The sequence below is a fragment of the Montipora capricornis genome, chromosome 7 (assembly GCF_036669925.1).
Source record: "Montipora capricornis isolate CH-2021 chromosome 7, ASM3666992v2, whole genome shotgun sequence".
Taxonomy (NCBI): domain Eukaryota; kingdom Metazoa; phylum Cnidaria; class Anthozoa; order Scleractinia; family Acroporidae; genus Montipora; species Montipora capricornis.
Window position 1 is genome coordinate 20,263,873 of NC_090889.1, and position 12,986 is coordinate 20,276,858.

Consider the following 12,986-nt stretch of genomic DNA (forward strand, 5'->3'; position numbering starts at 1 on the left):
TTCCAAATCATTTGCTTCACCATTTGTTCTTAATCTTCATTATTCTTCATTACAGGTTTACGAATTTTTTTACAGGGCTATAGCATTTAAGCCAAATTGACTATCCTTGCTTCACAAATTGACTCGAAGGTGTGAAAATGTGAATTCTAAATACAGGTAAACCGTTCCTCATTTTCAAGACAATGAGGCATCAAATCAAGCGTTATTCGCTTAAAGTTAACGCTTACCTTTTTACTTGAGTTGTTGTAAGCATTTCCTTGCCTGGATCAGGATTTAAAGAGTAAACCTAACCAAAACATCGTCACCGTGCAAAAAGTGTGATCGTAGATACATAAACGTTTGAATAAAACCGCCCAAAATCTGTAAGAGCTGGACGTTGAGCTGGACTGGTTACCACTGACTGCTGACCAAAACGAAAAGGGCTCACTAGTTTCCAGTCCGGTCTCTCACGTGTTATTCAAGATGGCGGAGGATGACAATCTTTCCACCGATTCATTAAATATAAATGGGCAAAGATTTGAAAGATACTGGAGTTCATTGAAAGGATTAAGTACTGACTTGGAGTGTGTAATTTTCAAGAGTAATGCATCATGTTCCTTTTGGAATAAGGCCGATTATGAGAGCATCAAACAAGGTAATCCGTTGATGATATTTGTCACAATCTATACAATACATCAGAATAAAAGCTTTCTTTTTCATTTCTCCGTGTACAGAGTGATTTTATGTTCAAAGTTTGGGGCCTTTAAAGGACATTGTTTAAGCAAAGTACATATATTACGAGTTTTTTAGAGCTTTCCGCCTTTGGAAAACGAAAATTTCCAGTGTCTATTTCATATTTGTGCTTGTGAGTATCTTCAACATTTAGAGTTGGACAAATCCTTTTTCATTTCAATTGGAATTGCTTACATTCGTTTTGAAGTCTTTTCATTTTGAAGTCTTTTACATGGCTTTTGTCCACTGCGTTCGTTATGCCCAAGACAACATTATTATGTTAATTTTAAATAAATTACTTAGCTGGAACTTGGCTCAAAATCTTTGACCCGTGTATAAGTCGAAGGCGATTTTTGGAGCTTCTTTTGAGGCCATAAAAGGTCGACTTATACATGGGTAAATACGGTACTTCCCCGGGGGACTTCTGTCATATTGTCTTCAAATGTATCTTGCAAAGTTGCTGAAGTTCTCTCTCGCCTTGTTGCTCATTTCACAAACTTCAAGAAAAGATCTTACAGCAATATTATAGGTAAAAAAGTGTGTCAAGTTTTAATTAATTGATTCTCATTATTTGCATTAGCTGCACCTCTAATTCTTCTACTAGTTTTGATCAGGAAGAATGTAGCTCACTGCTGTATGGTGGCTCATCAATTTCAGCCAAAAACTTCAAGGTTTGAAGCAAAAACACAACCTGTATTCCCGAGCAGTGCATAGTGTACTTAAGCTTATTAAGTCATGCCTTCCATAAGAAAGCAAGTGCCCTTCATCAGGATACCTTATTTGAAAAATAACTCTAGCATGTAGGATTTCATTTCAAAAAGCATGTCAGCTGTTTCAGTTGTCAGTATCCTGTGGAGGATGAAATTTGCCTGTCAGTGAATGACCAGTGTGCAAGGCCTGCAATGCAAGCTAAGCCTTTTTGGCTCCCTCTCTCTCCAGTCTTCCCATGCAGTCGTTTTCTTCCCGAATTCTTTCCCTGTCCCCTCCCCTTAAGGAGGCTCGAAATAGTTTCTCTTTTTTTCAAACAAATAAACATATTCTGTCCTCAGATACAGTTAGGTTGATCATCATATCATGATGAAATTTGGCCAGGGTATTAAGTACCTATCATAAATTTCTCACACTATATTTTCCTCCAAAATAACGTTACCATGGCAACGATATTAGGCATTTCTTTGAGCCTTAAAATCAACATTAGTGACCATTTTTGAAGAAATGGGACGGTGAAATTTTCCAATTCAGCTTTACCAGATAATGTTAGAAATACTCTCTAAAAATTCAACAAAATCTGTAGGTCAGTTTTTCCGAAAAATAAGTTTTCTTGAAATGTGGCTCTAATTTTTTTTTTCACCTACAGAATTTTTTGTAATTTGAAAGACAAACAGTTTAAATTAATCTAAGCTAACATGCAAAAAATGAAAAAAATTCACTGTCTGGAAGCAGAGATATAAACAAGTAAAGTTGCAAAATCAGGAAAAATTAGGGGGTTACAAGATCAGCATTTACGCATGCGTGACCCACTCATTCGAGTCCGCACGCGAGTGGAGCTACAGGCCAACACAAACTGATTTAAGTGGCTATTAAACCGTTTGTGTAGAATTTTCGTAGTTTTCGTGAATAGGAGATGTCTATGTATACTCCATATGTATAGGAATTAGGAGAAAGGTGAGCGAAATTAGCGGTATTTGTTTATTTCTGGTGACCCATTTGAATCACGAGCTGACGCGAGCAGCTTACGAATTGCGTGTGTGGCTTACACGCGCGCGCTCAGCTGAAAACCCTTTCGAGCCTCCTTAAGCGCCTGCTAAAAGGAAATTAACTTCAACACTTGTTTAATTTGACTTAAAAATTAATTAAAAGCCCCCCAGTCCAGCCCAAATGAATGCTGATCATTATGAGTATACTAAGATCTTGTAAGGTCTTTCTTAAGATTAGTTTGCAACATTTTTCACAAAAATCTCCTAAGACCAGGAGCCCATTACCCGGAGCTTCCATCTGTATTGTACCCTTGAGTCAACCCTGTCCCGTATCTTTCTATTTTTAGAACTACTACATTTTGACGTATGTGACTTATGTGACGTATGTGACTGAGAACATAAGTGAAGTGGTTCACATACGTCACATACGTATGTGACGTAATAAATGGCTGACCATAGGTCTGTTATGATCAGCTACTGTGAAAACACCCAGTAAAGCCCCCCTGGGAGGTGCTTCTAAAAATAGAAAGATACTGGACAGAGTTGACTCAGAGGGTTAATATGGAAGATGGAGGCTCCGGGTAATGGGCTCCTGACAAGATGTTACATGAGATCTTCTAGGATGTGTACTAAGGTCTTATAAGATCTTCACCAAGATCTTAAGTAAGATCTTTACTTAGATCTTTTAAGATCTTTTTTAAGATCTTATTTAAGATTCTTACTATATCTTGTAAGATCTTTGCTAAGATCTTGTAAGATTTTTACTAAGATCTTATGTAAGATGTTTGCAAGATCTTGTAAGATTTTTACGAAGATCTTGTAAGATTCTTACTACATCTTGTAGGATCTTTGCTAAGATCTTGTAAGATTTTTTCTAAGATCTTATGTAAGATTTTTACTAAGATCTTGTAAGATTTTTACTAAGATCTTGTAAGATTTTTATTAAGATCTTGTAAGATCTTTTTCAGTAAGATCATGTAAGGTAGTCCTAAGATCTTGTTAAGATCTGGTAAGATTCTTTTAAGATCTTACAAGATCGAAAACATCAGCAACCTTAAATTTTTTTATCAAAATTTGTTAAGCAAATGTATTAAGATCTTATTAAGATCAAAGATCTTAAACAAGATCTTATTAAGATTTTCATCTTAATGCCCATCTTACAAGATTCTTACAAGATCTTGTAAGATCTTACAAGATCTTAATAAGATTTCCACCTGGGATGGAACAGCCTTCCTGTAGAATTACCAACATGTGTATACATGTACATGTATGTGTCAACTCTCCACTAAAGTTAAGACTCGGTTATTCAAAGAAGCTTTTAGTTAGGACTCTTATTTATTTATCGTTAGGATTGTTTTTAATTTTAGTTTTTCATAAATTTTTGTAAAGTGCCATTTGGACCACTAGGAAATGGCGCTATAGAAATTTCTTCTTATTATTATTATTATTGTTATTATTGAATAATTGTAATTAATTATAACTAATTATTACATTTACCTCTCCATCAAATTTAGAGAACTCAAGGAAAGGGTTGTTTGGTTTGTTGAAAGATTCTTCCAGCTGCCGGCTTAGCTGAGAGACTGCGACAGTTTTACTCTTTTCTTGTTTTACTTCACGCTTGTCAAACACATCCAATAAATCATCTGCTGTTGAATAAAGCAACAAGGGAGCACTTATGTCCGGAAATGGACGCAGTTACAAATTAAAATAACTACAAATTTCACAAAAGTGTCCAACCTTTGAGCAATTTTCACAAAAACTGCAAGATCTACACAAAATTTAAGGGAGTCAGCCAGGTCCACCCATTCATGACTAGCAAAACAGGTTCTGTAACAACCTCACCAGTCAATTTGCCATTTCGCTGTCCCTCCTTCCAGGAAACTGTCTTGCATTTAACTTCTGCATTCCTAACAATGTCATAAGATAAAGGTACTACGAATGTTATTGCTCAAAAATAATGAAAAAAATAATTTACATGTAATAAGAAATCAGTTTAATTACTAATCTGAATTGCACTTTGAAGCACACCATAATTTTCTACATCTTGACAAATTAGATTCTGACTCCACCAACACGAGACATTCAATGTGAATATATATGTACATGTACATGTAGTTTATTCAGGATGAGTCAGTCAGTCCTCTGAGGAAAAGGTAGATACATCCTTGAGGAAACGACGAGCCCTGATGACTGACTGACTTAGAATGACACAAATCACCACCAAAAGCCTATTAAAATGGTCGGAAACTAAGCCATGAGCACCTGCGCATCTCCACACCATGCAGTCAGAATAATATTTTTATTAATTTCTCACTAATTTATTCCCATGTCACTCAGCCCCCATCAGAAATTATATGTTCTAATATCCTATGTTGACAGTATAATGGCCAAAGGTGACCCAGGAGGAAATTAAGAAATAACACATCGACAAAGTTTAAATAATTTTCATTAGATATTGATTGTACCTGAAACATACACCTGACAATTATTTACAGCTGCAGTATTACTCCCCATTGAGCTTGTGTTAAAAGAGGTACTATGATCAAAAAATCACTTCCTTTTTTTCCTTCACATTTTGAAAGTGTGCTTGTTAAACCTCCCTCGCAAAATTTTGAGCTTTGATTTTTACAGTGCAGACCAGAAATAAGCGTCCTACGCAGACGCAAAACGCACGCACGTTTTTTGCGCACACGCGTTTTTATCTAAGGTTGTTTATGTTTACGTAGAATGTAAGTTTTGGATTTTATGGTCAGCCATTAATCATGTTCAAAAGTGACCAACTGGACCTCAGAGGGTTGGATCTAAGGAAAAGTGACATCACTCACTCAAAAGCTTAAAACTTTAGCATGCAAACACAGTAAACAAAAGAAAGATGTAAGATTTTGCATAACTGCTTTAATATTGATTGTACTGTATTTAACTGTTACTGGTAAACTGGGATCTCAACAAATGTAGCCAACTTCATGTACAGTGTAATTAGGACCTTACTTAAGGCAGCTCTTTGATGCAACTTCTTTAAGAGCAAAGAGCAACCAAAAATACAGGAGGGAGTTCCTTCTTAACACATTTATACAAATCATTATTCTATCAAGTTGTCCAATACCTTTCTCTTCTACTGCGATCACCTTTTTCTTGTGACTTAGGATTCCTCAGGTCTGGGCTGACGGCAATGTCGAATGACTGGGGATAGCTTGGGAAGTCTAGAATGTCCCTGTATAAAGTACATGTAGTAATACAATGTAATTAATGGTTGTACATGTACTTCCCTGACATCTAAGCTGATATAAAAAATCCAAAATTAGAGTGCCGTTTCATTGCACCTTTAACCCATTGACTCCTGGGGGTTCTCTATTGATGAGTAAAATCATCTGGTGTTAGACAAATATTACGCGTGGCCGGTTTAGGGGTGAATGGGTTAATGGGACATACATGTAGTTTTTCAGTGAGTGATTAAACTAACAATTCCATCAATTCCACTTCAGGACTTCCACTATTAACGACCAGCATCAAGATAGAAACTGCTCTCATGAATGAAAAATCCTGGTTCACCGGGCAGCCATAAGCTCCCACACAGCAAGAGAGATACTGTTATGCACATGTGCAATGTAGGCACCCATGACACTGATAAAACCAATGGAAAAAGGGTCGAAGAGGAGGGGATCAGAATACAACGTAACAACCAAAAATGCTCTGCAAACATGCTCTTAATTCCTCTACACAACTACAAGGCTACATAGTTGCTCCCTACAGCAAACAAGTCCAGGAAACAGCATGTGCACCAAACTAACAATGCGACTGACCACAACTGGCAATCAGTGCTCCTGTAGTTAACTTTGTTAAGTTAAAGTTCACTGTAGAATTAATTTTATGACATTTAGGTCATTCACTGGAGAGGTACCGGTAAGGTTTTCAACATTCCTTTAGTATGATAAGTTCCATTGTGACAAAAATGTCCTTGTAATACACGTACATGTATGCATGTATAATGAGTGTTACTGTATGTTATCAATCGTGTGAGTTAATCTAAGATGTAAAATTATATTTTTACATACAGTACATTTCCTAACTTAATTTCACTTTTCTTTCTCAGAGACATAATAATAAAAATGATCTTTTCATTTTACTTCAAGGTATTAAATAAAGTTGGTGTATGTTGTCATTCAAATTTTTTCTTGGTTTATAGTGCGATGCGCCTTACCGTGGCCTCCTAACGAAGTTCCTTACAAATTATCCGCCAATAAGGGTGCGCAAATTTGATTGACAGTCACTCCTCCTTGCAAAGTTCATATGGTTGTAAGTTGAACACCGTTGCATGAGTTGACATATTTACAAAATAATACAGTGTAGTTGTCAAACATGAAAGTTTGTTGGGTGGCCACGGTAAGGCGCGTTGCACTGTAAAATATTTCAAAACAGTTCAGTTTTGTTTTTTCTTATACTGTAATCTGAGAACAAGGAAAATCTAAATTGAACTGGTTTAAAAAAAAAATTTGAACCAGGAGAAAATTTGAACTAAAACAATGATGTGTATGATTGTCTCACTTGGCTAGGTTTGCTTAAATCAGAGCACAGCCACATCACAGGTTTACCACTAACATACTCAGAGCGCTTTCTTTTTGTCAGAACTGGCTGGCCAGACCCGTCAGTTTGCAAAGAAAATGCAACAGTTTGAAGGAACACTTGCATGAAAATCCCTTGCATTCTTCTGGAGGAGAATATATCATCCTCGAAGTGTGTTGATTTGAAGATGTCGTAGAGATAGTCCTTCCAAATGCCCGGTCTCAGTGGCCGGTCGGTTTTGTCAAATGGAAAGCGTCCTTAGAGTAAGTGCGATCCACATCATTATATTTGCATGTAGTATTCTGTATTGAGTTAACCACTTACCTATCCATGGAGTATCTTCCAATGAGGAGCTTGCGATGTTTAATTGCCTTCTCGTTTTCTATTTCTTCGTTCATGATCACTTGTTCACACATGCCTTTAATTGGATAATAATTATATTTGCATAAGCTGAATTAAATACACGTACATTGTACAACTGTTGATTTAATGTTATTCTTACAATAACATATTAATTATTTATAAAACTACGACTGATTCAAGGGTCTTTTCCTTTTATTTATAATGAGGTACAGTTGTACACAGCAACAGCGTGGGAACCATACTGTCAACTACATGTACAATTGTACAACTGATTCAATGGTTTTCTACTATCAGATAACAGCATACAGCTGTACATGTACTGAAGGAACCATGCTGTCAACTTGGTAACAGACCGGATGGTTGGTTGCCAGAAAAGGTGATTACCTTGATATAATAGCTCAGAAATGATTATACAATGTAGTGTTTACATGTACGCTGTCAGATATTAGGAACAACAGCCATAAGTGAAGAAGAATTGGCTGCAGCCCTGTTTACAAGGGAAAAGTTTTCCTGGGAAGAAGAAGGGTCCTCTGCCTACTAAAGCTACCGTGCTGCGCCATCTTTTCTACATTTACACCGGTAAACAAAATGGCAGCCAGCTCTTGACTTGGGCAAAGGGGTCAACTTTTTTCTCAATAAAATTGAATTGGCTTGCCCGAGGGTGATCCTCTTGCGTGGGTTAGCTTCTAGATAATAAGCCAAAGTCCCTGATGAATAGATCCAGTAAACACTGATCAATATTGAATGCTAACCGTAGAGTTTGGAGAATGTGTGAGCCATGGCTGCAAGGCATGAGAGGCATGCGAGCCAATTGGCTGTGCATCATGCGAGCCAAGGTGGCGAGTTAACATGCGAATCACACAGTTGTTGAAAGGTAACCATGTTAAAATGGGTGCTTAGACTTGAAAACAGTTTATCAGCGCTATTTGAAATGGGTGCTTAGACTTAATGCGAAATTTGCATAGCTCATATGACTCGCTGGCTCGCAGATTGTCCAGCCCGCTAACTGTAAAGGTAGAGCCTAAGGAAGCTATTTTTAGTTTCGTTGCTGACTGTAAAGAATGCAGCCAGAACGACACTGGAGCCACCCTAACTAACCCCAGCCCCAACCAGGTGTAGACGTTGCCTTTGGATGTTACAGTATTTTTCAAAAGTTAACCAGAGGGTCAGGATTTCTTCTAACCCTAAAAGACTTAACAACAAACAGGAATGCTCACCTGTATCATCTGTTATGACACAAGAATGGCGAATGTGAGCTATGATGAAATCGGGATCATCCAAGAATGCCATCGCCCAAGATTTCAAATTGAATCGACGTTGCGTTACCACAAGCTAAGAGAAGAAATTCCTCAGTAAGGCTCTGAGATGTAAGTGGTCAAATTTTAGGAGACTATAAGGTTCAGTTTAACCAAACAATGAAGCTTAAATGCCATATAAAATTTAAATTCATGCGAGCTTGATTGGTTTTCGTTTATAATATTTGATTTTCCATTCTACCCACCTACTGTGTCTTCGCTTCATGCAAGCAACAAAAGAACTCATTTCACTGCACTCAATGGTGAGGATGAAGTACAATGGCCAGCTCTTTCTCTTTGAGAAAACACTCCAAAACGTTACCTGCAGGAATGGCTACCATCGCCGCCATGTTTGTTTGTCTTCAGAAAATAAATACTTCATATATGGGAACATATACTGTTCCCCTTGGTTACAGGCTTGGTTACTTTTACACTATCTATATGGTGAATGGTGAATGAGGGTGAGTCTTTTTGATTTCACAAAAAAAAGTTGCCTGGATTGTCGTAACTGACGTCAATATTACTCATTTTATTATTTCATCCATAGCTTTCAATCGTTACTTCGTGGTTAAATTTTTAAGTAGTGTAATCCAGTCTGTAGGCTACGAAAAATTATTTGATAGCTAACTGTTAAGAACGTAACGACATTCTTTGATCTGTTTGTCGTTATAAAGCGTGAAATATAGATGTTAATATAGTTTCCGGGTAACACGTGCAGTGGTGAGTGCAGAAAAGGTGTAACGCAGTGCCAGTGCATTATTAACAAACCAAGCATTCTGTGGCCAAATCGAGCCCCGGATGACGCAGTTTTTGCATGATTAAGGACGGAGCCTACTGATTCAAAGGTATTTTTGCCCCGGTTTATGATCATGCGGGAAGTGTAGATCTTAACAAGTCTTATTGAAATCGAAGAAGAAAAGTGAACTTAACCACGCATTTTTCAAAGATAATAAATTCTTGAACAATATTTGTAAAAAGCTGTAAAATACAAAGCCATGTACAGCCTTCTCAAAATGTTTTTGGGGAGCAGGTTATAAGGAAAGTGGAGACGGTTTTGGTGCCAAAGGCACCTAAGCGAGTGCCCAAAGGGCGCAAGCTAGGCATGTTCTCCTAGGAAATTTTTGAAATTTAGACACTCACAGATGCAATTTAATGCAATCTGGGGGATTTAAAGTGACGAAATTTCACATATGGAATTGACACTTGCATGGTATCTAATAAGAAATACGCGAATGTTAGTTAAATAAACAGCTCACATGCACCACGCAAAAAAATATTGCGGATGCCAATTTGTATGTCAAACAAGCATTTTTGCAAGCCTTTATATCATCTCCAGTGACATTACTTTAGAGCTAAAATTGTGTCGTCTGTTTTCTCTTTCTGCCTCACCTGTCGTAATAAAAATAAGACATTTTCTGACTGGAAAGAGACGGTCAAACTTTCTGAGGAGGTGGCTCATTGAGCCGTTGACCGGCCGGTTTTGAGAAGGCTGCATGTATGGCATTCTTTCTCAAATTGAAGCTTAATTTATCTCTGACAAATGCATGGTTACCCCCAATTTTCTTTTTGGATACCACAAGTACTTGCTGAGATCTACTTTCTCTGCATAGTTGTAAACCCCAAAACGCAGACCATTTTAAAATGGGTGCTTATACTTACCGTACATGTATTAATAAATTAATACTGTTATCAGCACTATTTGAAATGGGTGCTTAGACTTACATGTAAATCCCTTTTTATCAGCGCTATTTGTAGGCAGTCGGCAGTCTGCAGTCTGTTGTTGGCATATTCCTTACAAACTGTAGAGCCTGTGACATTCCTGATAGAGACAGTTTATATAGATTTTACTCTCTCTAAGGTCAGACAAATTTGCTCATCAACTGCGAACGCCTCAGGCATGAAAGAGTTAAGCCAGTCTTGAATCCCATTTATGCCCTTAAATTTAGCTTTTGCAAAAAACATCTCTCCTTCCTTGGACAACACAATATTGCAAAAACTAGTTTCCTTTGATAGGGAGAAAGCTAAATTTGATTTTATTTTAATTACAGTGTGACCTTGCAAGCATGATGGATGCAGATGACATTGGTCAGGCAAGTCAAAACAGTTGCCGCAAGCTTGTGCTTCACCTTGATGTAAATAACACAGTTTTCATTGGTGATTCTATTACAAAGTCTGTGACTCCTGAAGGGACTTTGAATGAGTACCTATCTGAGGTAGCTTGGGGAATAGTCGACGAAAAGGGAGATTGGAAGAGTTCTGGTGAAATATCTGTCAAACAACCAGATTGCAACTCAATCTCGTACTACAAATTTGCAAGAACTAAGTTCAGAGGGAAGCCAAGAAGTGACTTTAAAAACTACATTAGAATGTTCACTGAAAATGAGCCTGGGAGGCCATTTAGGAAATATTTTGACCAAATGATTGGTGCTCTGGAATTTCCTGGGGACATCAAAGGAAGAAATGGGATTCAGATGCCTTCATTTAGAGACAAGAAAGGAGTGCCACATCACAATATCGTGCCATCCTTTTACATGCTTTTGGAACATTTGTGTAAAAGTCAAAGGGACTTTGCTATTGTTTACCGTACTTTTGGCAACGATGGTCAGGTTGTGATACAGGCAACAATGGATTTTCTTGCACAAAGGCACGCGATGTTGCAAAATCCACAGGACACCCATGGAAGTGGTGATCCTGTGAACAGTCAGAGATACAAAGTTCACTTCACAAGGGGTGAAATAAGTAGGTCTAGCTGTCAAATTAGAATGAGATGTCCAGAGGACCACCTGGAGTTGTCAAATTTATCAGATATATACAAGTACTTCAGTCAAGCAAATGGCATCAAGTTATTTGTTGAGGATTACGATTGGTGGAAGTCACAAAATTTCCATTCTTCTGCTGGGAAGCCCTTGTTGGTGGACCCCAATGATGATTCAGTTCACCATATCATGTTTGACGACAACTTCCGTCCTTGGGAACCAGAGGACAGCATCATTAATCTTTTGCTAGCTGAGGGTGGGAATTTTAACAGTGTAGATCCAGCAAGGTTTGAAGATGTTTGTGTAGTGAAGGCCGATCTTTACCAGAGCATTTGTAACAGAAACTATTTCATTGAGAAGATTCAACTCTGTGAAAGGAACTACAGCAAATTTATCACAGAAAGGAAAAACTTGATTTGGGGTTCAAACTGATTTGTCATGGGCACACTAAGCCTTCTCTCCCAAGGTCCCCTTGAGAAATCTCTCAGGAGGGACTTTCTCTTCATGATTGATTTTCCAGGTTTGCAGTTTTACAGCAAAAGTACCTGGGGGAAAGCAAACTTCAACCAGTAGTTTTCATAATCTATGCTTAATGGCTAGGAACATGCACATCAGCCTCGTATGGTTGATTTTCGCAGGGAGTGGGGACATAGGGGAATTTTGCAGTATGTCAAATACTGATCACCAAAGGCTGCATCGTTGGCTTTATCTAGTGTAATAGACCATTTAGGTACCTGGCTTGTGAATGAAAGTGAGGCTGGAGTTGACCTTGCTTTGATAGAAACCTCACTGCTTCTCTTATGTTAATGATACTGTTCTCATGCTAATAAGTAACAATTTACATAAGAAATGCAGTGAGGTTTCTATCAAAACAAGGTCACCTCTAGCCTCATTTTCATTCAAAGGCCAGGCGACTAAGCACTCAACTGTAAAATGGTCTATTAGGTCTGAGCACAGATTATGTTAAATAGCTTTCTTACAGCATTTGATTTTTAAAACTTAGATAAAATTTTAATTCAAAGCAAATCTTTACAAATAGTGATTTTATGTTAATATGTATTGTTCTAAATAGTGGAGTTTGGGTTAGGGTTGGAGTGACCAAAAATATGTGAGATGTGTTGTGTAAATGGACGCGATGGGGAAAATATTTTAAATATCGGAATTTCCTGACAACATTTTGTTGATCGATGCCTTGTGAATAACAGTGTCCAGTGATTTTGCTCGTGCTGCGGCATCCGATACCCGATAAATTTAATAGAAGAACCCTCGACGGTTTCACCTCTTACCGGCTCCGATCCTGACAATTACCAAAAGGAAAACTCTCTTAAACAATAGTTTTATCGTAAACGACATTTATTGAGCTTTCTTCTGATGTATAGTTTGTTAGGATTTTATTGAAACTAACGCGCGTACGAATTTTTCCCGAAGGACATCCGCGAAGGTCGGAAGTAACCTTAGCTGGTGACCCAGGGATTTCATGTGTCTACTTTGGGCGGGAATTTTGTTATTGATCCGGTCCGAGTTTTATCGACCCCGGTCCGGTCCGATCCGATCCGATCCGATCCGGTCCGGGTTTTGCCAACGGCCGCTACGGTCGTTATAGC

At 37.9% G+C, this 12,986-nt stretch overlaps 2 protein-coding genes across 4 annotated transcripts in view; one reads left to right on the plus strand and one right to left on the minus strand.

Moving 5' to 3' along the window:
* Window positions 1–9,006, minus strand: part of LOC138057394 (target of rapamycin complex 2 subunit MAPKAP1-like) — a 40,605-nt gene extending 31,599 nt beyond the window's left edge. The window contains exons 1-6 of one of the 2 annotated variants that reach the window (XM_068903424.1): window positions 8,833–9,006; window positions 8,549–8,663; window positions 7,293–7,386; window positions 5,512–5,619; window positions 4,251–4,315; window positions 3,906–4,051 (exon numbers count right to left, since the gene is read on the minus strand). In XM_068903424.1, coding sequence (XP_068759525.1) covers window positions 3,906–4,051; window positions 4,251–4,315; window positions 5,512–5,619; window positions 7,293–7,386; window positions 8,549–8,621 — 486 coding nt within the window. In that variant the 5' untranslated portion in view covers window positions 8,622–8,663; window positions 8,833–9,006. Of the gene's footprint in view, window positions 1–3,905; window positions 4,055–4,250; window positions 4,316–5,511; window positions 5,620–7,292; window positions 7,387–8,548; window positions 8,664–8,832 lie in introns of both variants that reach the window. The other variant, XM_068903423.1, reaches the window with a different exon arrangement.
* Window positions 9,007–9,066: 60 nt separating this feature from the next.
* LOC138057667 (uncharacterized) lies at window positions 9,067–12,159 on the plus strand. Of its 2 annotated transcripts, none has more exons than XM_068903601.1 (2): window positions 9,067–9,087; window positions 10,675–12,159. In XM_068903601.1, the coding sequence occupies exons 1-2, from the start codon at window positions 9,082–9,084 to the stop codon at window positions 11,812–11,814; spliced, it is 1,146 nt and encodes a 381-aa protein (XP_068759702.1). In that variant the 5' UTR covers window positions 9,067–9,081; the 3' UTR covers window positions 11,815–12,159. The 2 variants fall into 2 exon arrangements, with proteins under 2 accessions (XP_068759702.1, XP_068759703.1); XM_068903602.1 differs by lacking the exon at window positions 9,067–9,087 and adding an exon at window positions 9,094–9,471 and having other exon boundaries at window positions 10,675–12,158.
* Window positions 12,160–12,986: the final 827 nt, after the last annotated feature.